We start from the raw sequence: 27,059 nt of genomic DNA, 5'->3' as shown, positions 1-27,059 counted from the left end.
GAAAAAATCTTATCTGGCAAAGCATTTAAAAGTGCCAAAGGGATTTGGTTTCTGGATGAGGAGCTAGTTTTTCTAAACCAAACGTCTGTACTTTCAAAAATATTTTGGGGCAATTGTTTCTGCATGAAGCACATCAGTCTTTTTTTTCAGTTAATGAGCTCCCCTTGGAAGTGTTCAAAAGGTGTGTAGATGTGGCAGTTGTGGACATGGTTTAGTGGTGAATATGGCAGGGCTGGGTTAACATTTGGACTCAATGATCTTGGAGTTCTTTTCCAATTTTTTTGATTCTATGATTATAAAGTACAGAGAATAAGAGAGGCTAGGATTTATTTCAACTGTGCTATAGCATCTTTGGCACAGGAAGAACACTTTACAATTTCTTTGTAAAGCCACTAGTACAATGGAAGAATTTTGCCATGAATATGCCACGCTGGTACTGCATATGAGCAATGAATAACAAAAGTACCTTGCAGCTCAATAAACTCTCTGGCTCTTGATTAGAACCAGCTTGCCAGTTTAGACAACAAAGAATAAGATTCTTTTATTTTGCCTGATTTTAATCAGGTATTTCAAACAGCTTTTCAGTTCATTTTATTTGTGGTATTCAGACAGACTGTTATACCTTTTCTGTTAATGATCCATTTGGATTTTTTCAGCCTATAAAGCTGTTACAGTCACAGGTAAATGAGTAAATTTAAAAATTGAAAGAGGATTTCTGTATAGATTCAGATCTGAATTGGTCATTATTATTAAAAATGTTATCTTTTCTTGCTTACTTTTACTTGTTCGAGGAAGAAAATTGGTAGTTGTGTTTCTGGTATGTTGCTAGAATGTGCCTCCCCAAGGTTCTAGTTAAAATTGGGTGCAGATACTTAGCTATTGCTCCTTCCTTACCTGGTAGGAGTTGTTGCTCTGGGCATGTTTGGCAGAGATACGTAATTCTGCCTTTTTGCCAAAGCGTAAATACTCTCTTTTCAAAACTGAGTTTTGGTTGCTGAACAGTATTTGTTATGTATGCAGTGCAATTTAGGAGATAAATGTGAAAACAGGGCATAAATAAAATCTAACATCTGTTGTACACATAGGTAACTGCACACTGTAAATTTTATCCTGTTTTGTGAAACTGTGCCATGCTGTTTGTAGAGAAATATTGCTGGTTTTTTTGAGAAAAAAGGATCTTGATATATTTAAGAAATTAAATGTTGCTTGTTTTCCACTGAATTCACTATGCAAGCACATTCATAATTTTTTGCAGTTTATGGACAGCTGAAGTAATTATATGTTGCAGGAAATACTTGTTGCCATTCAATTTCACCAAATGTTTGCATGTACCTTCCTTTAGAATAAGAGTAATCTCCGTTAGTCAAAGGACAAATAATGACATGTGTACATAGCTAGATGTGTTTAAGCACTACCTGGACTGTGGCCTGAAGTATCAGAAGTATGTCCCTGGTATAACCACACTGCATTTCAGTTTTTCAGGCCTTCCTTAGATCATGTAAATCAAGTGGGCTGTGTACCTCAAGGACAAATAACACATTTTTTCTCATGTACAGAACGAGGCTCGAAAGGACACCTTGACCTCACAGAGTTAATAGGAGTCCCTCTTCCTCCTTCGGTCTACTTTGTCACGGGCTATGGAGGGTTCCCAGCTTACAGCTTTGGTCCAGATTCCAACATTGGCCGGCTGACCAGTGCTATCATACCATCACCCTTCTACAGAGATTTTGCTATCGTGGTTACTGTGAAACCAAACAGTGATCGTGGAGGAGTGCTCTTTGCAATAACAGATGCCTTCCAGAAAACAATCTACCTAGGACTGAGGATTTCACCAGTTGATGACAGCACCCAGAGAATAATCATGTACTACACAGAGCCTGGATCCCATATCTCCCGAGAGGCTGCTTCCTTTAAAGTGCCAGTGATGACTAACAGGTGGAATAAATTTACAGTGACCGTTGAGGGAAATGATATTGCTTTGTTCATGGACTGTGAAGAGTATCAGAGGCTTCAGTTTCAAAGGCCTGCTCGAACCTTGGTATTTGAATCTGGCTCTGGCATATTTGTTGGTAATGCAGGAGCCACAGGACTGGAAAAGTTCACAGTAAGTGCTGTCTGATAAATTTTCATCCTTCAGTGTTTAATGCATGTACTCCCTACCCAAGAAGTCCTGCTTGAGTGGTTATATCCCAAGTGAGGGTCAAATCATAGAGCTTGTATTTTCTATACCTAGCTGGGGTTTGGGCGGTGAAGTTATATAACCTCTGGTTTAATATACAAATGTTCTGAGAGCCTCAGAATTTTATAAATAGTCCAGATATTAAGCTCAATCTTCAATTTGAATATTAGAAATTTCAAAGTAAATATGTCACGTATTTTTTTATGGCCTTTCTAAGAAGGGCAGGTTTCAGAGAATTAATTTTCTAAATTTCTGAGAATACTTCACTATTAAGCCAATGCTTTAAATTCTAATTAGTTAGGTATTCATATTCAACATCAGAAGGAGAATGATATCATCAAAGGTAAAAATAGTTGGAAGATAAAGGTGTATTCTTACAATTTATTTGTTGTTTGAAGGTTATCAGGTGCTTTAGGAAATAGAATGCACCAAAACCACTACTACAAGGCTCCCAAGCCATCTTAGCTTGAGTGCAAGCATCCCTTCTGCTGCATCCTGACTGAAATTCTCAGCCACTGAGAGCAGACACTATGTGTGAGATCAACTCTGTCAAATGTCACGCTTTGTCTGTCCTATTTTTGTGTTTCCTGTACTTCAGAGCTTGTACTATGTTTTGAGAGATTAATGTCTCCTCTAAATTAGTCAAGCAGCAGCATAAAACAGAGTGGATCCTTTTCTTTAGGGAATAAAGATGTTCTTTCCAAAATGCAGGCATACTGGCAGGGTGTGAGCTCCACCTGGTAAGCAGCAAGTTTAATGCACTTTTATAATTTGTCTGACTAGTCTAAGTACCTAGAATCACAGAACTATATGGATTAGCAGGAAATAAAGAGTGCAAAGTGATATGTAGGAAAACTGCATGTTGGTGCTACCTTTCTTAGGCAAATAGGAGGACTGGAGTATTGTGAATGCCTGATCACTAAGTAGGATTGAGAAACATTCAAGAAAAGGAAACCACTTTGGTATCTGCCTTGGTTTGAAAAAGACAGGTGTCTGCTAAGGAAGGCAGGAGCCTCCCCTGAAATGAAAAATGTAAACCCCCTCCCTCCAAACTGTTACAATTTTGAAATTAAAGGGGGACTCTCAGGCACAGATATGGGAGCAGGAATAACAGTTCTTTATTAGGGAAGAAAATAAAAATAAAATAAAAAATGCAGTAATACAAAACAACACTGACAGAGTCAGAAGACAACCTGCATACTGTTGGTCAGGGTGTTGGTAGCAACCTGAGTGAATGGTGACTGCAGTCCTCCTGCAGTGACAGCTATGGTTCTGTTGAAGCAGTGATCCTGTAGAAGGGTGTAGTTTTCCTCTGAAGATCCAGTGGTGGGCCTGGTCTTCTTCTGGGAATCCAGTGGAGAAGACAGCTGCTCCTCTGGGAATCCAGTGGAAAATACTGACTCTGGTGTTTCAAATGTCTTATTATATCCAGTTAGGAATACTTGGCTCCTCCCCCTGGGCAAAGCATCTCACAAAAGAATGATGTAATTTTTGTCAGTCATGCAGTGACATTCAATGGCCCATTAACAGAAGATATTTCCTGGAGGGAGGATTGGTTTGTGGAAGAGATAAAGAAAAACTGCCCAATTAACAGAAGATAACTCCCACACCTCTAACAGATGGCAATAGAATACACACCCCACCCAGATCTTGCAACCCAGGACATTATCCCACCTGGAAAACACATGTGATGATCACTTGAGATGATCACCAATAAATCTGTAAACATGATGACAGAAATGCATGGTGGATGACAGTGTAATGCATTTCCACGGAAACAGGCTGTTCTGTGTGCTATATTGAGTACATAAATTTCAGCCAATACTCTGAGTGCTTCATTAGCACTAATTGTGACTTGTAGTCTAGGTTCCTGTGCCTTTATTTCTTCTTGCATCATATGTCACAATTGCTTTTGAGTAGAAAAACTAAATGCTTGAACCTCACTCAAACTCTGTTTCTATGCCAAGAACTGTTTACATTAATTGCCCAAAACAGAAACAAATCATAGCAGATTGTGCAAATGAGTAGATGTCAGATGTTGGTTTGCTCTAGCTAATGGAAATTCATGTGTCTAAGGCTGTGGTTGTCAGACACAAAAGGACATAACTATCATCAGTTTTATTGAAACCAAAGGCAAATCTAGCCCTGATGCTTTTAAAGAAAGGCAGAAACCAGACAACAGCCAAGTATAGCTGAATGAGTGATGATGCCAGATGCTGCAAACTGGTTTTCACAGAGAAGACAGCAGCAGCTATAAAACCCAGAGAGGGAGTACATATCACATACCTACCATCCCTATCATGCAGACTGGTCCATGATTTTCCTAGCTGAAGGAATTGGCTAGCGGTAACACTTGGGAAACATTAGAGCTCTCAATTTTGCTTTCTTTATCATCCAGGGCCACAGATTAGAGCAAGAGGAGAAAAATGTATTCTACAAATGTGATTCCCTTGTACTGTGAAAAAAAAGATCACTTCCAGGACTTCCAGGAGACTGCTTAGTTGGTTGTGCCTCCTTTCATGTATGATTTTTCAGTGAACTGTTCAGTCAGTCTGACATCATTCAATATCTGAGTTGCTCATGAAATTTTGAGAGAAATAGGATGTTGAGATTACGGAGCTATTGCCTCAGAAGTCCAGCAAACTCAGGAGGCACCAAGTGCATGAGTTTCATAGTCTTCAAAGTCAGATAAATTAGAGGATTTTTAAAGATAAAATCAAAAATTTTATTATTTTCTAAAATATTCTAGGTTGTGTGTGTTATATGTAAACAGGTTCTCAACTTGAATATCTATCTTTGTGCCTTATTGTGCATCATGTCAAACTCTGTGAGATCTTGTAATAAGGAAATATCCCCCACATTTCTTAAAGCACTTTGAGTCTTTGCAGAAATAATAGTTAAATGTTTTAAATGAAATTGTTACTGCTCCTTCAGCATGTCAGACTGAGAAGTACAGTGACTCTGAAAAAAAAACCCCATTTATTATCAGAAAATCCATCTCTATTTCCTTTCTGGAAAGTTTTAAACTGGTTTCTTCCTGACTCACTTCATCACTTATTGGTATTCCTTTCCCATCCTTTGTCTCCATTTTTTAGGGTTTTTACATGCCACTTCTGGAGCTGCAATGCACTTCTTACGTAAAAAACCCAGAGCTTTTACAGCGTATATGACATAATCCAGGACTAGATTCTTCAGCTGGGGCACTAACAATGCAGTGTGGTGATCATAGTGTCATTGGGATATGACAGTCATTATATTCTGGCAGCTTCCATTTGCTCTACATTTTGCAAAAGAAAAAATTGTGAACATATTAATGTCTTAAATTTGAATTACTACCATGAAATTTAAACTTTAGACCATTTTCCAAGTAAACCAGAACACAGTTTAGGGTATTTTGTTGCTTTTTTTAATTCCCATCCCTCCACCCTCACTCCCATTCGCATATGCTACTTAAAATATTACATCCTTGAAATGTTTTTGATGTTCCATGCAGGGCTCAATTCAACATCTGACAATCAAATCTGACCCAAGGGCTACTGAAGATCATTGTGAAGATGATGACCCTTATGTAAGTATTCTTACAAACACTACCTCAATGCCTCAGAGATTTCAAAGTAAATTTCCGTTTGATGTCTTTCATAATGCTAAATGTGGAAATTTTTTCTTGGAAGCATTGTATCATACTTAAAACAATCTGTGGGGTGGATTTTGTTTCCTGTACAACCCTCAAACTTATTTTTTCAAAAAGTATCATTTTGTTTTGTCTAAAAGAGCTTTCAGGAAATAAACTATGGCTTTTATTTTTCTGAAGAGTCATTTTCATGGAATGCTGTAAGTACTGAAAAAAGTTAACATCATAATGAGGCTTCACCAGGCAAAAAAGGGGCATTTTTTCTGCATTTAAATAAGCCAGTTCCTTTTCTCCCTGACTTTTACGAACTTCCTCCCAATAATTGGGTTTTGCACAGGCTTCAGGGGACAGCAGTGGCAATGGCAGCATTCAAGAACATGACAGTTCTGAGGCACAAGAAGCCCTTGCACCTTCTCGTCTTCCCATAAGGGTAAATTTTGATTTATCTACCTTAAAAATCTGTTTTAATATTTTAATATCTCTTTTAAAGGGTGGGGTCTGGATTTGATGAATAGCTTTCATACCTGGCAATTTCCAAAGGCTCCATGAGAACAATGTGCACCCATCCATGAGAATGATGGCACAGCGCCAGATAAAAAAATCTGGTATATTTGATAACAGTCAGCAACCAGATTTTGGGAAGAGAGCCCAAGATCTTGGAAAGAGTATAATACAAGATTGGGAAAATATATATGACACTTCCTGGGAACACTTTTACTCTGCACCAATTTTTATCTCAGGAAATGTTTGCACCAAGATTATATGAGGTTAGTAGAACTCAGCTGAGTTATTCATCCTCGAATTTCTTGCTTTATTGTTTGGGATTTTTTAACACATGAGAGTTTTACCACGTTCTGATTCCTGCTGCAGAATTCCTTAGCTAATTTAATGACATGTTTTGTGAAGGACATGCACCTTTTTCTTGCCCTTCTGAACATGCTCACCACTGCTCTCATTTGGTGGTTAAGTTACTAGATAACAGAGAAAACAGCTGTTTCTTACCATTTTTAGAGATTTCCAACACATTGTGTCCTCCTCACTTTTTGTACCAGGTTTAAATATTCTAGGGCATTCCTCACAATGAAGCTTTCCATGCTGTTTGTGTCAAACATTCTTTTTTTTTAATACATATTCTCATTGGTTCCTTTAGAGAAAATCAGTTGTTTTATGAGAAATGACTTCACAGAAACGATGCTTACATTTGTCTGATATTGTACATACTTCATCTATTTCACTGTTGAATCTTAGAGAACCCATGGGCAAATACTTTTTGTTTGCGATGTCCTGTCATTCACTTACTGTGTTTCCAAACCCTTTTCATACAAAAGCTTCCATTTTAGTCATATTCACTGCTGAGTTTCCTAAGAATATTTTTCTTAAGGAATTTTAACTCTTCCAGGGTCAACATGAATGGAAGAAATGGAAGAAAACATTTTTTTTTTCTCCTATAGGCTTCAAATTCTCTGATCACTCTTTTTATAACTTTATTAAGTATTGCCACAGCCTCCTGCTCCTGATGTGTTTGAATAAATTTTTATTAATTATTTGCCTTTTACACATAGCTCACTAAACTCATTTTGGCCTGCCTTGTGCTTTGCACATAATCACAGACTAGTTGAGTTTGAAATGGACCTTTGGAAATTGCCCTGTCCAATTCCCTTTTCAAAGCACAGCCAAATACAGCAGGTTGCTCAGTAAGCAAGTTGTTCAGTGCCAGTTGGTTTTGGATTTCCAAAAGAATGGAGACTCCACAGCCTTTCTGTTTCAATGAAGTGGTTTTTTCTGACACAGAGCCTGAATTTCTTGTATTTCAATGTGTGTCCATTGTCTCTTTTCCCTTCACTGGCTACAGAGAAGGACCTGGTTCTGTCTTCTTTAGTCCCTCTTACGAAGATCTTCTACTCATTGATAAGATAGTTCTGAGCCTTCTTGAGGCAGTCCTTGCTCTCTCATCTTTTGCTAAGTGATCAAAAGACAGGCAGCTGGCCCTAGATGGAACTACTGCATAGGGCAACTCCTCACTGGATGCAGGATTTACACTTTACTTTTCCTGAATTTTTGCAGCTAGGTAGGATTCTTCCAAATGGCAGCAAAATCACCTTAGTGCTTGATGACTCCTCTGCGTTTTACATCCAGGAAATCTTACTGCGTCTTGACTTTTTCTCATTTGGATAAAACTGTAACTAATTCAGGAAATATGTCTAGCTTCTCAAGCCAGAAAAATACCACTTAATTTAGCTATTGTTTTTAGCTTCTGTTTAAGAATCTTCATAATTACTGCACTATTCAAAATTACACACAGCAATAGTAGAATTTTTGGCTTTTAGTCCTCCTTATGAAAGATGTGATTCATTCCCAGCTGACCACTAAGCACCACACAGCCATTTCCACATTGCCCTACCAGAGAGATGGGCCCAGAATTGGAAGAGAAGTCAGAAAAATCGTGGGTTGAAATAAAGACACTTTAGTAAGTTAAGCAATACTAAGCTGGAATGAACCCAGCTGGAATGAACCAAGCCAAAGGTCCTACCTGAAAATACAGTCTCTGACAAGTGTACATTGCTTGTGGTTTCCTCCCTCTCTATGGGTTTCCCAAGTATACATCACTTGCTTTGGAGCAATGGAGTCCAAAGGTACTACACTATTTTTTCTCTGAATTCTGGTTTGCTTCACAGATCTGGTAGTTCTGATTACTGTACTTTGAGGAAGGTAATCTAGTGATTCTTCCTTTAAAACATGTAATAAACCGTTCTTTGTGATTTTTTTTTTTTTTTTTAGCCTGAAGATACGTTGGCTGAGCCAGTGGAAGCCCCCCCAACCATATTGGCTTATTTGGAAGAGAATGATTTCTCTGGAAATCACAGATCAGAAGAAACCTCAGAAGCAGCTAAATTTAAAGAACAAGGCACTGCCTCATGTTTTGGGGCTTTTTTTTTGGGGGGGGGGGATGGTCATTTACATTCTCTGGTTTTGAGTCTGTCATTTCCCTGTGTATGGAAAGCCACTGTCATATTTTGAGTGCTGCTAGGAAAGAAAAATCTTATGGTTTTGAACATCCTGTGTACTAGAAAAGAATTGGCACATCAAACATTTGGTCTTTGAAAGTGTAGTCTGTTAAACTGCAATTTATTAATAGCAGCAAAGGTAAGTGGTAGCAACTACAGCCACTGTTCAAAACATCTCTCACTTCTCCCTCCACATAGAGGCTGATCTCAGACTCGTTATTAAACATTCAGAGAATGGATTTACCCTCTATAGTGTGAAGTCTCAGTTATAGAATTGTAGTTCATATTTTAAAATCTTTAAAAATAATACTTGGATAAAACTAAGAAAGTGACCTGAGGAGCTGCTGCTGTGACAATCTACAAAAAAAAGTGCAAGTGTTAGGCAAAAGGAATGAAAGAAGAAAAATCCTCTTCATTCAGCTCAGATTGTTGAGAAGCATGGCACCCCTTAAGTCATACCTCTGCAAACAATCCTGCTGGCTCTAAAACCACATGGCGCCTTTAAAAGGGATTTAAGAAGGATATTTATTTGATTACTTGGTACAGTAAAGCACAGCCTTTCAATAAAACTGCATCCTGCCAAGGAATAAACAGCTATTTACTACTTCTATTGCCTCCAACTGATGCATTAGGCACATTCACTCCAAGGATGTGAATGTGCCTAATGCATCAGTGAGGTGTTTTGGGTGCAAGTGTGGGCAGCAAAGCTGTTACAGCAAGGCATAATGCAGTGAGGAATCCTGTTCTCCACTGTTAGGACAATTCTGGGCACTCCTAGAAAACAAAAAAAAAAGCTAAACATATTAATAAGGCCAAAGACAATGTTGCTATTTTAATTCCACACATACTTCAGATAGTATCTGTTGTAATGGACTCTCATTTTTTTGTGTTACATGGACAATTAGACTAGAACCTGAGGAAAACATGATGATGCAATACAGTCCTTGACATTAAAATAGATGTGTTTTGTAATTTTACTTTCACCTTTCTCTTTTTTTCTTTTCTTTTAAAATTTTCAGAGTTGTAAAATAGCTAATATTAATCTTTGGAATGTATTTTAGTCATAATCTGAATAATTTATTTTTTCATAAAACTTGCAGCATCTGTCTCTGATAAATACCTCTGGGCAGGTTTTGTTTTGCTCTCTCATTAATAAGTGATTCTTTTATTTAGATTTAGCTGTCAAGGAAACTAGACAAGGCAACAGTGAGTCTACGACTGTCACACAGAAAATGTTAAGAGAAGAAGATGTCTCTGGTGCTGGTGCTTTGCCAGGAGTAAGCACAGAGGAGGTCTGTATAATGGGTGGATCACATGCCTAATCTTTTAGTCCCAAGAACAGGAAAATCTTGGCTTTGAAACATATGGCATTTGTAAGGCAGTGTGTAAGCTGAATTCTGTGTGATTCTACAAATTAGGATTACATAGGTCACCCATTTTGAATCCTGGGAGCTACTGGAATACTTGGCCTATTTGTTGGTATGTTTCAAAATAATCATCTGGCAGCACATTTCTTATCCATTAACATTTCTACTTCAACAGCTACCACTGATTTTTCTAAGCAAAAAATAAATGACCTTTCCTTCCTCTTGCCTTGAGACTCCTACACCAAAAGTTTATTCTTTTTAATGCTTGAAACTAAAGTCATGACAGCTTATTTTTGCCAGTGAACACACTGTGTAATAAATGACAGAAATTTTCCACATGTGTTTGTTTAGTTCAAGTGTTTAAGGCTGCTCCTTGCAGGGTCTTCTTGCGCTCCTGTGCTTACTGTGGTAAAATATAGCAAGTGGTGAAACATTAAGTTAAGGATCATCCATTGGAGCTGACATACAAGAAGTTTTACTATTTGTTAGAGAGCTTCCAAATATAATTCCTCTAACATTTTCATGACTGCATTCACATATTTTTAAAGCAGCAATTCTAATACTAGTTTATATAAATAAATAGTAAACCAAATATCAGATGAAATATTACTTTTTTTTCATTTTGGGCCACTTTTGTTAAATAAAAATTCAGTCTTGATTTAGGAATTGTGACACATTAAGCTTAAATCTGTTGTGACAAGAAGTTTTGCTGCTTACTAATCTTTATAAGTTTTCCTTAACTTTATTTAAATTTTGACATATTTTTCATTATACAGATACCCAAGAGGATTATATATTATAGTAATGGCCAATAATTTACAAAATAATAATTTTAAAGAGTTGTTACTGCCACTTCTCTCTCAGTTTTTGCTTCATTTCATGCTATTAATCACTGCCCAATGCTCCAATCTCTCCCTTTGCGAGGCCTCCTGTCCCTCAGGAGCACCTCCAGGTTTGGAATCATCAGCAAACTTGCTCAAGGTGCACTCAAGCCTGCAGCCAAGTCGTCAAGAGATATATTGAACAGAGCCAGCCCTGGAATGGAGCCCTGAGGAACACCACTGGTGACCAGTCACCAGCCAGATGTGGCTCTGTTCACCACAACCCTTGAGCTCTGTCCTTCAGCCAGATCTTCACCCAGCACACCATGAACCCACTCATCCCACAGCTGGAAAAATTGTCCCAAAGGACGCTGTTCTGGACAGCATAAGAACCTTACAAAAACCCAGGGAAATTACATCCACCTCTGTCTCCATCCTTCATGTGGGTGACTTCACCACAGAAAGATAGCAAATTAGTAAAATAGGGCTTTTGCTTTGTGAACCCAGCTGAGTGTTTTTGATAAGTGCAGTGTTCTTTAAATGCTTTTCAGTGGTACTCAGTGCAATCTTCTCCTTAATCTAGCCTGAGTTTAGGCTGACAGGTCTGTAGTTCTGCATCTTCCCTTACACCCTTTTTGTAGACTGGAATAACACTGATTATCTTCCAGTCAACAGGGAACCTACCCAGACTCTCAAGATCTTCAGCAGATGATTGAGGGGGGTCCTGCCATACCATCTGCTACCTCCTTCAGTACCCTAACACTGAATCAAGAATGCCATTAGCTCATTCCAGCTATGATCTCTACCCACAGTTTAACTAAATAGATTCTCTTCTAACACTTTTCCAGGTGAAAAAATATTCTGTTATTAGTCCAGATTAAAAAAAAAAAAAAATTCCTGGTCTGTGGGAACTTTCCTTTTGGCAAAACCCAGAAAGGTCTTTTAAAAAACCTTACAGCTTCTTTGCAGAAAGCTGTCATCCTGTCGACAAAATGCTTTGAGAGTTATTATATTTCACCCCTCCTATTTTCATTAGCTGCTAATGGAACTCAAAATATTTAATTGGTGTTTTAAAATGTGAGTAAATTCTCAAAATTTAATACAATACTGACTTATGTGTTTTGTTCTGTACACTGGATTTTCATTTAAATATGTATTAATGTCCAAGATTCATTCCTGGAAGGTTTTATTTTGTTCCTGGAATATTTGAATTATTCCTTTTGCTGTTATTACTTTCTCTTGACCAGATACTAATGTTTAGCAATATTTTCATTTTTCTGTTGTCCGTTTTCACTCTTTGTTATCATTGTTTCATCTTCTGCCACTTTTTAACCAATATGTAACCCTCCTTTGTTAGAGTAGTGGATCTTGGGGAAGTTGACTAAAACACTCCAAAACATGTCTATCTTAACTCTTGCAGTTTTTTCCCTGGCAGACTGAGTATGTGAAAACTGTATTTTTTCAAACCTACACTATTGACTTAGACTGTGCAGATTTATGTGGATATGAAATTACATCATGGTCATTTGCATCTAGGTAACCAGCTCAGAGAGCAATTTATGTGTAGGTGCACGAATGATCTTTAACATGGATTGCCTCTGCTGAATAGAATGTACAGTTTGTATGGTGCCTGTCAGGTTCTGACTGCCTTGAACAAAGCAAGGGTTTTAGGAGAAAGGGAAGGGGGGGGGGGGGGGGGGGCAGGGCTAGAGAGAGAAATGGGGAAAGTAATATGACACAGTTTTCATATTTCACATTTTAATTACTCAGGGCCACAAAGGTCAGGATGTAGACGACGGGTCCACAGAGTCTCTAGGAGGGTCAGGAATAGAAGATATGGAAAACAAAGGTCAAGAACCTCCTGGATCTCCAGGGAAACTTGGGCAGCTTGGTCAGCCTGTGAGTATTTTCTCTCTGTTGAAAGAGAACATGTCTTTTGGAAAGGGCAATAGTGATCCATCACACATGCATGGAGAGCTGGAACTGCTCAGCCTTGCACACTGTCACCACTTACACTTCTATGAGATGGGTTTTAGCCCAGCAGCTCAGGAGGATCCTGCCTGCACTGCACACATACCAGGGGCAGGGTCCCAGTGACAACCATCAGAAAGCAAAGGCAAACAGCTGCTGTGCCAACATTCAAATGTTCTCAGAGCAGCAATTCCTCCAACTCCTTGGGCAGTACTGCAGCACCCGCCCAGCTGTCACGTTTGAGTGTGTACAAAGGTGCAGAACTCACAGGCCTCCTTCTCCATATCCAGGATGTTTCACACTACAGATCCTTATGAACCTTCAGCACAAGATGCATGAGATTGAAGAAAGGTGCAGAACATTGCACTGTGTTTGATATAGTTCTGGTTTGTCATTTTGTCACTGCATGGCACATTGCAATTTAATTAATTGCTTTTATCTTTTCTTACTTCTATGTTACAGTGTTTTATTTATCTTTTTAACAAAGATTTTCTATTTTAGGGCATTCCTGGTAAAAATGAGTTACCTGTAAGTACTTTTTTTATACCTATTTTGGTTAACTGAATTAATAAAACCACAACTTTTTAAAATGAGTCTCTGCTACATTGAGACTTAAGCAGCAAAGTGTCTCCTCTCTTTCGAAGACAGTTCTGGTGTCATAGTTGACATCCTCAGGTTATCAAGAGAGCAAAATCCAGATTTCTAAGATAAACTAATGATTTCCCAATTGCAAAGAAAGTAAGAGGCATGGCATGGCATAAGCAGCTGTACCAGGAATTCAGCTCTGGTGAGGCTGGCTTATTTTGCAGAGAGAAATTTCAAAAAGGGGACATACTCAGACCCTTTCTAGTGGGGTGCTTCCTTGACCCTCCATAGACACATGCTTCCATGTTGCCTGCTCCTAACCTCAGCTGCAATTAACTTTTTAGTTAATTGAGGGTACTCTTGAGTTAATTTAAATGTACCTCTCACCCCTTTATTCTTGTGCAGTAATTGAACTGCATCTTCTGTTCATCATTCCTGCTTGCCTTTCTCTGCGTTCCTCTGCTTTACCCTTCTCTGTCACATTTGCTGTCCTCTTCCTGGGGTGTTCCTTCTTGGCTTCTCCAGATAACTCCCACCCCTGGGTCAGTCCACCACAAGCACATGCATCCTGTGTGAGGTATTGCCCAGCAAACCACACACAAACAAAACCGTAGCTGTCATATTCTGTGCACATCTCAGCTGCTGTTCTGTATCTGTCCTCCACTGATGTTCTACTGCCTGGCTTCTTTGTTTCCTTTCTCATTTGTTTGTCACTGCCACTTTGTGCATCCTTCCCCTCTCCAGGACCTTACCACCCAGAAGCTGTCACTATTCCCATGCCTGCTCCTCTTTTTCCATTCTGACGTGTGCCACTGCTGGGAGCTTCCTGACCCTTCCTGCCCCCTGCAACTGAACCTCAAATGAAACTGGTGTGTCTTAAGATATTAAAAAAATAATTCGTGGTCATTCATGGGGTACATTATTGAGCTCGTTCCTGAATGCTGCCTTCAGACACTGGTATGTTTAAAGAAATGTAGCTAGGTATGCAAATATTTAGCCAAAACTTGGGTTTTGTGTCATTAGGGTGTTTTTGGACAAGTTTATATTTTATGTATTAACAGAAGTCTGACTACTTTGAAGGTATGCATCATATCTTCAAAGAAAATTCTATGAAAGCAATATATCTTAGAGAAAATTCTTCAAATGTAATTCAAATGCTTAAAAACCAATTGTCTTCTCCTTGTGAACACAATCTGAATTTCTGTCATAGACATTTTGTGACAGTCTTACTTTTTTGTAGTTGCTCTTTTGTCCATGTGCATCTAGTTTCCAAACTTACATATATACATGAAACTTTACTTTTGGTTTGATGGGGCTTCACTCAGCAATGAAATTAGCATGTTCTACATTTATGTTGGAAATGTGTTCACTACTTTTCTATGAACCTGCTACCAGTTACTCTACAGAAAAAATCATCATGGGAAAAAAAACATCCTTCAGTCTTAGAGATACATTTTTCTCCCTAATGACTTTATATAACCCATCTTTAAAATCAGGGCAGTCCTAAAACTTGTCCAGTAGAGCCCATAATCACAGCTGTTCAGATTTCCAAAATGCCAAAATAGTGGAAACATATTATTTATTAGCCTTCTGAATATTGTCTTGAGTGTCCTAACCGAATTCATAATCCCCATTTTATAAGAGCACTGACTTTAAAGGTGGTGGGAGTTCTTTCTAGCCAATGAACGAGCCTCTATAGGAAGAGCACATGCATATTGTATGTAGGTGATATGAAGATGTAAAGAAGAGTAATTTGGAATTCATTTGACTGGTGAAGTTTAGAATGGAAAATGGGGTGAATTGCTATCTAGTATACAACATTGCAAATCAGAGGCATATCTTCAGGAAGGATACTAGTTTGTAGAAGTTGAATAAGAAAAGTCGGTTAAGAAAAAAAAAAGTTTTAGTAGATGGTGGGAGCAGGCTTAAGTTAATGGTATGATTTTGTGCACTCAGAGCAGCAGCTGGCAGTAGTGTGTAACAAATACTACAGTTTTAAAAATCCTTGCCATCAGTGCTGTGGCAGTCCTGTTGGCACTCTGTCAAATCCAAATGCAGCCTGCAGATGTTTCCACATGTATCCCTCAAACAGGCTTCTCTTCTCTGTGGGAAGAGTAGATGTGGTAAGAGGCACATTTTTTGGGCACTGCCAGAGGCATTCTATGCCAAGTCTCATACTTCCTCCCACTGTAAAAATCAAGAGTTAGACAGAACCTAGCACCATTAAATCCAGCCTCTGGTGCTAAGTGTACAGCTTGTTCAACCTACATGAAAGAAAATGTCTAATTTAAAAAAATTATCTCATTTTAGGGTAAAAATGGACTTCAGGGTTTGCCTGGACTGAAAGGAAAAGCAGGCCCAAAAGGTGAAAAGGTATGTGTCCTGTTAATAACCAACAACCAATCAGATATAATTTATTCTAAGACATGTATTGATTTGGTACACTCTGAGAGAGGCATAAAATACGGAATCACAGGAAGAATATAAACATCCTACTGTTCATTCATGAATGGCTAGATGGCACCACACCAAAATCATAAGTATTTTTCAAGGATGTGAATAAACGTCAGCATTAGAAAACATTGGGTTTTCACAGAAGAGCTAAGGAAGATGTGTTGAACACTTAATAAAGAAAAGTCAATTGTTGCATATAACTGCTCTGGGCAACTTACTCTCCTGGCTAAGTTTTTTAATAGAGGCAGTATAATCATATTACCCTTAGGAAATTGATATTATTGAAATAAGAGTTAAACCATCTGAAGTAACAGTTTGTATCGCTTCTGAGATGAAGTGAGATGTAATGGATTCATCTATTATTAAAGTACATGTAGTACACAAAATTGACATACAGATAGTAAGTCCAAGTGTCAAATTAATAATCCCTTTCATCTGTTTAACAAAATAATACAGACTTCATAAATTCACAAACATGACCCATATAAATCTCATCTATTCAGATTAGTTTGAAATGATCCAGAATAATTTCAAAGGTCTCCAGTACAGGAATCAGGTAACAAGGTTGCATGGCAGCCCCCCATCTCTATGACCAGGTGTAATAGAAAGATTTATTGAGCAGAGGGTTCTCATAAATTGTAGGGAAGTGAAAGCATGTGGGGCAGTCAGTGAGCATCTTATGTACATCATGATGGGGACACTTGCTCTCCTCTAAGACCTGTCTCAGGTACATGCTCACAAAGCCAGGCAGTGTGGGAGACAAACAGGAGGACTTACAAGTCCCTGCACAATCACAGGGCTACCACCTCTCAGAGGTTACAGAGACATGGTGGGATTGCTCATAACAGGAGTGCTACAGTGTATGGATACAGGCCCTTCAGGAAAGATAGGCTGGGCAGGCAGATTATCATGAAAACATTCCATCAGTTGTCAGCAGGCATTACAGGCACTTAAATGTCATTTGACAATTGGCTTTTTAGGTTTCTTGCAAATCTGCTTTGGTCCTTCTTGTGATCAGAGTTATTTCTAGGATACTTGGTACTGACATAAATAATTCATGTGTAGGAAACCATAAAATCAGTCAGGATTCTTTTAATGTAAACGAAGCAAATGGAAAAGATGCCAAGATTATTTTGCAGCTACTACAGCCATAGCTTCTGTTGGGTGACCATTCCAATCTTCAGCAACAAGTCCTACACCTGGCTAATGGAACAGGCCCAGGAGCTGATTTGCTGATGGTTCAGACTTGCAGGCATGGTCCCTGACAATGTTTGGCCTCTATCAAATAAACCTCACTCTGACAAAGCCTCAGGCCATCAGTTGTTAATTGCAGCCAGAACGCTGCAAGATGAGACTGAGCATAGGCTCTGTACTCCTCCAGTGCCATCCCAGTAAGCTTTTAACTTTCAAATACTCATGCTGGTGGATTTCAGTATATGTCTAAAGTTATTTCATGCAAAATGCACAAAAACCTGTGCTCAAAATGCTAGCTTTGAACATGCAGGGCTAAAAGGAGTCCCAGAATCAAGTACCTAAAGACTGTGGGCCCAGCCAGTCTGTTCCAGCTGACCTCACAACCAAAGGCCATCCAGCCTTAGTTTATTGATCAGAATAGCCATCAGGAGAAAATTCTAGCAGCAGGAGAAGCAAGTTAGCTGTAGAGAGCAAAAGTTATATTGGAAAGGAAAATACTCCAGTAGTCTAGTCCTGATTACTTTTATGTCTACTTTAGCAAAGACATCTTAAGCTTAGTTTTTAATTTAAAATTTGGATAAATATTTTCAAGGGACACTTCAAGGAGACACTGTGAAGTTAGCAAAATAGTGCTAAAAATCCTAATGATACTTTCAAGATCATTGAGGAAAGCTGACAGCTTCATATGCAGAGCTTTGTCTTGGCAATACTTTAAAGAGAAAATGACTGCAGTAAATACAGGACCAGCAAGACACTGCTCTGATCCTCTTTTATGCATGTAAATTATTTGTAAGTTATCAGTTGTTCAGCAAATTGTTTCAATATTCTAATCATTATGATTTCCTAGGCCTGGCTGTGTTTGTAGAGTGACCAAAGCTCAAAGAACATGCAAAAATTCGTAACTCTTATGCTGTCTAAAGACAGTCAGCACCTTTTCCAGTATAACAATATCTAAATTTCAGGAAGAGTAGTAGGATCCACCTGCCTCTTTCTGGTCTTTCTAACTGAAAACTGAATGCCAGGAATGAATGTGGCACTCCATATCAGTGGAGAGTGGGGAGCTGCTGTCACTTTTCCACCATGGTCCATGTTCTGTGTAGAGGTACAGCCATGAGATGCTCCTTGGGAATGGATACAGTCAGGCTTCCTAAAAATGACCACGACCCAGATGTGATATCTGGGGTTTTTGTCTTCCCTGCAGTGCACACAAAGTGGAAGAAATTGCACAAAAGGAAGCACCAAACAAGAACTGCCAGGAACTAATGTAATAGTCAGTGGAAAAAAGCGAGGACGTGTTAAAATGAATGAAGAGCATCTGTAACTGAACATGCTGGCAGACAGTGAAAATAGCCCCAAATTAATTAAACACATTCTCTGTGGATATGACTGAAGTATCACTATAGGAACCATTTGATAAAGCTGCACGGAACAAAGAACAGAATGAATACATTCATCTAATGAACTCTCAAGCATAAAGAGCAAGTGACCAAGAGATAGTTAAAAGTCAGTGTTTCCTGCTATGTAACCAAATATGTGAATTTCTAGAACAGAATTTAAATGCTCATAAGCACAGATAGCAAATTGGCAGGTTAGAGAGTAAAGCACAGATCAGTGGAGGCAAAACCTCAACTCTTGGCTCAAGTGAAAAATACTGGACTTGAGCAGAAAACTTATTAAAATTCACAAACATCTTAAGCTGAAGCAGTTCAAACTGACCTCAGCAAAATGTCAGAGGTGATGTAAGAAAGACAAATTATAAGAAATGGTAGTAATTATGAGAGAAAATGGCACATATTTGAACAGTATCTTTCATTGTGTTGGCAGTAGATAAAGGTCAACACACAGCAGAAAAATAATGTTGTGGTAGTGAAAAAAAAACATTAGAGAGGTTAGCAATAAAATCAAGAAATTTTCAGATTGAATACCATGGTGTGACCAGACCACACTGACTACATTTTTTTTTCTGGTTTGGTTTGGTTTGGTTTGGGGTTTTTTTTTGGATGGGGTGAGGGTTCATATATAATATACCCTAAAAATGCAAGATCCACAGTTAAACCTTATTCTGGCAAGATATATGCACTGCCTAATGCTGTTAATGCTGCTTGTACATTTTTAAATTCATTGCAGAAGTTAGAAAAGGAAGAGTTCTTTCTTCCATTGCCAATGTGAAGATCATGTTCATTGGGAGCTTGTCTTAGAAATTAACAAAGTCCAACCCTGCTCATAGCATCTAAGCAGCCACTCTTGTGACTGGAAATCCACACAGATTCTAGCTAGTGCTTATAGTCTTTATATGGTTAAATCCTTGCTGATTTATCTTAATTCCCATTTCAGGGTGATCCTGGTGAGGGATTGCCAGGACCCCCTGGACCACCAGGACCCACAGGACCATCTGCTCCTTCCAGAGGATTAGTGAGTATTTGGGGCTCTTTGACAATGAGCTCAGCTTGCCACAGAGGAATCCAGAACTAAATAGGAGGTTTTTCTCTGGGAAAGTAGCCTGACTGTCACAGAGATTATCATGTTTTCTAAAACATTCATGCAGAAATGCAAATAAATGTCTGACTGCAGTGTGTGAATGCTGTAAGCTACGTAAACACCCAGTATTCACATTTTAAAATGTCGGTGGATATGTGTGCTCTCCTGTGCAAAAGCAACAATATATGGGAGAACACAAACCAAAAATTTCCACAAAAAGGCATTCTAAACTTAAATTATTAATTTCTTCCTGCTAGTGAACAGAGAAATGGTTTGACAGTCAGTTATGTTTGCTGTCATTAAATACTAGAACACATACCAACATGATGACAGTGTTTGTATTTTGAATGCTCAATACTCAGGCAATGTTAAAGAATGAGTTTCAGATCCATCTCACTACTGTACTTGGACTTTTCTCCCTATATCTGTGATGATACGTGTGCATGCAGCTAAAGAAGGAATCTGGACTGAATTTTGGGTTCATGGTGTGAGAGCTGATTTTATGCTTAGACAGTTCACCACTGACACCAGTGGAAATCCTGGGGTGGACTTTTACACAAAACCATCTGTCACACTGAGTATCGTGAGTGTTTAACAAAAGAGTTTGAAACATATTCCACTGGCCAAAATGGATTATATGCTCCCCTGATTCTGGGTCTGCTAATTTAAGCCAATATATTTCTGCAGCATAAAAACAGATTAACAGTGTTCTGCTACACTACTGAGCCTGCCCTGATGCTGACTTCAAGAGACCAGCAGGGCAGCTCGAAATCCCTAAGACAAAGTGCTCCAGGCCAACAGTTTTATCCAGTCAAAGGTCACTTCCATAAATGCAGAAGGGAACACCAAGTCCTACACTGCCTTTACTTCCTTGTTCTCTGTGACAGCAAGTTTCAAGGCCTTTTATTCTGTATTGAAGTGGAAGAAGTCTCAGTGGAGCCAAGGAATGCATCCTTAAGTCCCAGGCATTTGAAACATTAGTTTTGGTACTATGATAATTTATTCAGGTAGTTCTTCTCTCTGTGCTTTTCTTTGTAGTCTTCAACATGTACACAACTATGAAACTCTCCAAGGACTAAACACTAAGGTGTTTTTTTTCAGCAGAGGATTTGAGAAAAGGCTCCAGTATATTGATTTTTCTTTATAAAACTCATATTTTTGATTCCAGTTGTAGTAATCTCAGAATTAGGCTTTTTAAAGAAAGGGTACCTTGTAGGAAACTGGGGTTATTTGTAAGATCTGCATTTTAGGATATTCTTAATGTTGACAGGTACCTCTCTGAAGTTAAAATTTGTCTGAGATATTACTTCAGTTCACTTAAACAGTCTCATGGCATGTATGTCCTGCAGGACATTTATCACTGTGCTCATAGAGCACCTGCAGGTAAGTACAGTGCTCAGTGACTACAAAAGATGGTATGAAACACCAGAAAGATAAGTGAATGTTTTTGTTGTATTATAATTTATTTTACCAGTGACAGACTGCTGTAAGGATATTGATGACAGCTGTATTTCCAGTTAACGTCAAGTGATATTTGCATCTGTCATCTTTAAAAGCAATAATTTAAAATGGAATTCTCCTAATTTCAGAATAGACTGGAACTTGAAGAATCGGGTTCTGGAGATACTGACAGAGAGACTGAGATTTTAAGGGTAAGCAAAATATTTCTCATTATAAAGAGCTTTATTTTACTCATGCAGGTTGTAGAATTTTTCATAATGCAAGTTTTATACATGCTTAATTTACTTAATCTAGAAAGGATTTGTAGGGTTTCATTTCAAGGTCAGAAGAGGCCTAAATGCTTGTGACTGGGAAGAAATACAAGATAGGAGGGGACCACCAAAGAAATAATGGCAAGAGGACTTTTCAAAATGAGAAAATGCTTTTAATCTGACTGTGAGAAGAGAGTAAAGAGGAGAGAGATGAGAATAATAGATTCATGGAATCACAGAAAGACCTAAATGTCATCTTGTTCCAGCCCCCCTGCTATGGGCAGGGAAAACTTGCACTAGACCACGTTGCTCAGAGCCCCATCCAACCTGGCCTTGAACACTGCCAGGGATGGGGCACCCACAGCTGCTCTGGGCAACCTGTGCCAGGGCCTCACCACCCTCAGAGTAAAGAATTTCTTCTTAATATCTAATCTAAACCTACCCTCTGTCAGATTGAAGCCATTGCCCCCTATCCTGTTACTACAGACCCTTGTAAACAGTCCCTCTTCTGCTCTCTTGTAAGCCCCTTTTAGTCAGTGGAAGGCTTTATACGGCCCTAGTCTTCACTTTTTTCAATTTGGAGTACCTGTTCTAAAAAAAATTGAGTTTATCTGTATGAAATGCTTTATGGTGCAGCTTTCTGGTGAACTGAACATCACTAACACTGCAGCTTTGTGAGTTCATTATGGTTCCTCCACACTGGAGGCCTCTGCTTTGCAACACAACTAGTGATATTTCTCATTCTCTCAGATTGGTTTCTGCCTCAGGACTCCTCTTCTGTTTCTTTTTACTCAAAAATGTTTAATACCTAATTCCCAAAGCCCTTCAGGAGTCAATTGCCACATCCTCAAAGTTAGAAATCTTGCCTAGTTTAGGAGCCTCTTCAGAGGCCCTTTGTAGGTGACAAGACAGGTGAGTGCCCTGCAGGAGGCTCTGTTTACTGTACTGAAAATCCAAGGGGAGCCTCTTCCAGATAGAATCCTGTACATGGTCCTAAGTCAGAATTAAAGATTTCCTGACTTACAGTGCCATGGCCCAAAACTTCAAGTTTTCTGTCTCTGCCTACAAATGCAATCAATAACAGAGGTGGACTTGGACATGAGAGGGAATATTTGCAAATGTTCTGTTCCTCCTAAAATAACATTTCACTCATTTCATTCCATTCATTCAATTTAAATACCTCTGCTCATGTCCATGCAGGATAGTTCTTTAGAGCAGAGGCCAGTTTTACAGCACTAAGCAGATCTTGACCATGAGTAGGGATTCTCAGAGCTCCCACAATAACATGGAGAAACCCTATGATATGGTAGAGGAGAACAAAAACAACCACTTCCCCTTGTACAATGATGGTTTCTTTATGGTTAGGTCTCTTATAATTAGGTTGATCCTTGGGATATGCGCGAGATCTCTACTGGGTTACAGAGAGCTGACACAAATTTTTCAGTGCTATATGGTGGCAGAGTTCAGAGAGCATGGGTGAGGGAGGTCAGTGTGACCCTATGTAAGGGCATATCTGTGAAACTAAAATTGGTTGTCAGTGAAGCAGAAGTGGGGTGGAAACCCCAGCTGAGTTTTATGAGCCTGAACAGTTATGTGAGTTTTTTCCTGTTCCATGTATACAGAAATAAACCAGGCTAGGATAATTTCTAACACTCCTGCTGATTTAACCAGGGTCTTCCGGGGCCACCAGGCCCTCCAGGACTGCCTGGTCTTCCAGGAAACCCAGCACCTGATTCAGGTGTAGGACCTCCTGGGTCACCAGGAGAAGATGGAGCTTCTGGGGAGCCAGGCCCTGAAGTAAGTACTCTTTCATGCACAAAGCTTGAATCTTATACTAAATTAAATAAATCTAAATAAATCTAAATTTATTAAAAAAAAAAAAAAGTCTTGTTAACCAAAGCAGAGTACTAATGTACATTTGACAGACAGATACTGGTGAATCTGGACCAGAATAAATAAAAATTAAAAATGCTTTTGCCAACACTGAATAAGACTAAGTATCAGTTTTCCTGTGGTGCTTTCAGGAAAATGAAATTTTCTAAATCACTTATATAAGCTTCAGGGAATTTGTAAAATAAACTGAATTTTCTTCTTTCCTCTTCTATCCTTTTCTTCAGCAAGGTAGAAACACTTATTCCTCTGGACATGTGAAATATAATTCTACTGTAAAAAATGTTGCTAAAGTTTGACTTGCAAATAAAGTCTCAGTAAAGTGTTTTTTTCCAGTGAAGAAAATAATTTTTTTTTAGCATTGAACAGCTTTAAAAACCCTTTCTGGAATGATGAGATTAGCTCAGTTGTTTGGAGCATGGTGCTAATAAAGCCAAGGTTGTGGGTCTGATCTCTGTGCTGTCCATTCATCTAAGAGCTGCACTCGATGATCGTTCCCAATTCAGAACAATCCCTGTTTCCATATATTTACTAATATGGTTCCCTTATTCCCTATCAACCATCTGCCAGCAGCAGTTGTTTTCAGGACAAGATTTGTCCTGTCCATCACACGACCCTCAGAGTCACCATTTCTGTACCTGACAAGGTGTCATTAGCATATATCAAGGAAGTGTACAGGGGACAGGTGCTAAAAAGGAGATCTCACTATTTCTCAGCTGTCTTGTAGGGGTTTTTTTTTGAGGATAACCAAGCTGGGAGTTGATACAAAGTCTTTTTAAAAAGTGTTTGGCCATCCAGGAGGAAAGCAGCATCTTTTGTGCAGAAAGAAATTAGGCACCTGAAAGTCTTAATATGGGATTCAAGAGTCAAGTGCATGGGAAGCCAAGGAAATCCATTACTCTCTGCATCTACTGATTGTTATATGGATGGCAGTATAAAATAAAAAAGTCTGAAATGCTCACCAGATTTCATCTAATTGCTAAACTCCCAACAGCATTCTTTTTATTTTCTGAGTCCAAGACAGATCAAATTGTATTGAGCATTACAAATGTAATTTTAAGTAAATGCATTGTCAAGTTTTATAAAAAAGGCAGTTATCCTAATGTTTCATTTACTGCATTTGATAAAGTGCAGTGTTAGATTAAAAGGTTCTCTATAACAGCTTCTTTCCAATTCAAAATGTACCTTCAACTTTCCTGACTGTGGCTGTTTCCATATCCTTAGAATATAAAGTAATTCAAATGGATTAGGACTAGAAAATAGTACTAAAATTTACCACAAAAGAATAATGTAAAAAGGAATTAAAATAAAATGGAGAAATAAGTATTTATTCATTATTGTGTAATTTGGGATTTCACAGGCAATAACATGAACTACTTGTAGACAGTCAGTTTTCTGATCCGACAGAAATAATTTTTTCAGGATAGTTCCTGGGAAATGTATCTGTTAAAAAAGTAGAAGCTAAATGTTAATAAGACTACTAAAGAAACTGTCACTCTGCATTTCAAAGATTTGCACACATTTGCACACTCTGGATAAATGAAGTGAGCTCAATTCCCAGCAGAATTTTTTTACTTGGGAAACCTCATTAAGTACCACATTAACACATTTGTGTTATTAAAATTTTCAGCTGTGAATACTAATTCCAGAAGACCAGCCAATCACTTGAAGTTGGGGACAGGTTAAGTCCTTGCTAAATCAAGAACTTTGTGATGTAGCACCTCTTCTCTCTCCAAACATGGCTTAGAAATGTTTCAGTAAAGGCTGCATTCTATAATGGGAAATACCCCCACACTGCTTCACAGTGCATTTCGTAGTGATATGGTATTGATCTGATTAAATACACATTTTCTAAATGATACATGAAGTTAAATTGACCCATAGAATTGTATAGGGATAGTTTCTATCATAATATTTTGTTTGAGGTAGCTCACAAATGCATTCATATACCCTGATGAGAATAACAAATGTCCCAGCATTGCCTGCTAGCTACATAAGAGAGACTATTCCAAAGCTCTTGAGGAAATTAGCAATTTTAGCACAATGAAACCTAAAAATTGCCAAGCAGTAGAGTGGAAGTAATCAGTAGACTTTAGAATAGTTATTGTTCTTAGCTCAACCTCTTTTCTTACTCTCTTCTGTCTATGTAATCATGCCAAAATACAATATGAAAATGTTTGAAACATACTGAAAATATTTCTGATTATTCTCAATATAAAAAAAATCCATTAGTTACTCTATGACTTACAGTGCATCCAAAGAGCAAAAGCAAGGTGGGGGGGACAGAGAGAGCCAGAAAATTGAGGCTTTGTGATAATTCTGAAAGCATCAGAGGAAAACAATGTTTTCTGTCTGCTTTGCTAGCCGTTCATATCCTTCCCCAAAACAGATGAACAAATAAATATTACTAAAGATCATCAGAGGCCAGAATATACCCCTGTAAATGTAGTCAAAGGCCTTCAGAGCCCAATTTAAAAAATGTAGGCTGTGAAATATGCCTGTTACCTTTCATGCATGTCTAGTTACTGTGGGCTGGACTTCAGCACCTGTACAGATTTATTGGTTGACCCTACAAACCAGTGTTTTCCAGCCTGCCTGCTCACTCAAATGCATGCAGGATACAAGTAATGGATACAACACCAGAAACTGGGTGGAGAAGTTAATGTACACTTTTCAAGGCAAAACTAAAGTGAGGTGTCATGACAAACGTGAGTGCCATCAACCAAAGCAAAGTGGCGGCACCTTTTCTTCTGCAGAAGGACTCTGGGAGTACTGCTCCTGCAAGTGTAGTAATGAACCTCCAGGCTCAGCTACCCAGGGAAACCTGGCAAAGTGTGTCTGAATAAGCCAAGTGCTGCCCCATAAGGGGGGATGAGGCCCAGCCTCAATGTTCCCACATGAGGATATCACTGGAGTTTTATGAATCAAGACCTCTGTCAACCTACAGGCTTTTCTGTTTGCAGCAACAGCACAGAAGTCTCTTGCTTGACACCATTCCCTCCATATCACAAGTGCTTTTAGGGATTCTACCACACAGAAACCCTGGCCACTGATTTTGTCAATACCAAGGTTTCCTCAGCTGGGTCTCATCTAGCACTGACATTGCCAAAAGTGTAGATAACTGAGTTGTCTGGGGATTTCAACCCCATCATGTCTTTTACAGTGTTGTCAAAACCTGCTTGAATACCACCATAATCATTCATGCTAAGGGTATATTTACAATATGCTGGGTTTTATTTTTCTTACTATTTTATGATTGTTGTGTATAGTTTTCTATTAAAATACATTAAAATACTGGTTTTGTACAAAGCCAAGCTCTCAGAAGACAAGAAATAAAAGTGTTAAAGCTTAGTGGTGGTTACACATTAGTCTTTCATAATGCTGTATCATCAGTTGGTCCCTAATACTTAAACACATGTTCTAGAAATCGAGCTCTCAAGTGGCACCTGCTTTAGATTTACTGTCATCTACAGGGCCCTCAAGGTCCTCCTGGCCGTGATGGAGTGGTTGGCTCACCAGGATCGAAGGGAGAAAAGGTGAGTTAAATGTCTGTCTTTCTCTGACTTCAGTGCAACATCTTTGTCAATTCAAGGCTGTAAAAATCATAAACAGTTCTCCCTCCAACACAATAGCATCTGGCATCAGTATTTTTTAATGGAATCCAGATAGCGATGGCTTATTAGAACACATCTCAAAGGCGTATTCAGAAATACAGAATTTCCTATTGGCTACTGTCTCATTTTCTGAAGCATGCAATATTCGATATGCAGTA

The 27,059-nt window shown here is 38.6% G+C and overlaps 1 protein-coding gene across 1 annotated transcript in view; it reads left to right on the top strand.

Moving 5' to 3' along the window:
- Positions 1 to 27,059, top strand: part of LOC120503578 (collagen alpha-1(XV) chain-like) — a 116,759-nt gene that overhangs the window by 36,655 nt on the left and 53,045 nt on the right. Inside the window, exons 3-14 of the mRNA XM_039712204.1 lie at positions 1,557 to 2,104; positions 5,673 to 5,747; positions 6,148 to 6,240; positions 8,589 to 8,715; positions 9,989 to 10,107; positions 12,774 to 12,902; positions 13,476 to 13,502; positions 15,870 to 15,932; positions 19,542 to 19,619; positions 21,275 to 21,337; positions 23,069 to 23,194; positions 26,761 to 26,823. Of these exons, the coding sequence (XP_039568138.1) occupies positions 1,557 to 2,104; positions 5,673 to 5,747; positions 6,148 to 6,240; positions 8,589 to 8,715; positions 9,989 to 10,107; positions 12,774 to 12,902; positions 13,476 to 13,502; positions 15,870 to 15,932; positions 19,542 to 19,619; positions 21,275 to 21,337; positions 23,069 to 23,194; positions 26,761 to 26,823 (1,511 nt within the window). The remainder of the gene's footprint in view (positions 1 to 1,556; positions 2,105 to 5,672; positions 5,748 to 6,147; positions 6,241 to 8,588; positions 8,716 to 9,988; positions 10,108 to 12,773; positions 12,903 to 13,475; positions 13,503 to 15,869; positions 15,933 to 19,541; positions 19,620 to 21,274; positions 21,338 to 23,068; positions 23,195 to 26,760; positions 26,824 to 27,059) is intronic.

Source organism: Passer montanus, unplaced genomic scaffold (genome assembly GCF_014805655.1).
Source record: "Passer montanus isolate IOZ18808 unplaced genomic scaffold, ASM1480565v1 scaffold26, whole genome shotgun sequence".
Classification (NCBI taxonomy): Eukaryota; Metazoa; Chordata; class Aves; order Passeriformes; family Passeridae; genus Passer; species Passer montanus.
Note: the sequence above shows the minus strand (reverse complement) of the source record. Positions and strands in the feature narration are given on the sequence as shown.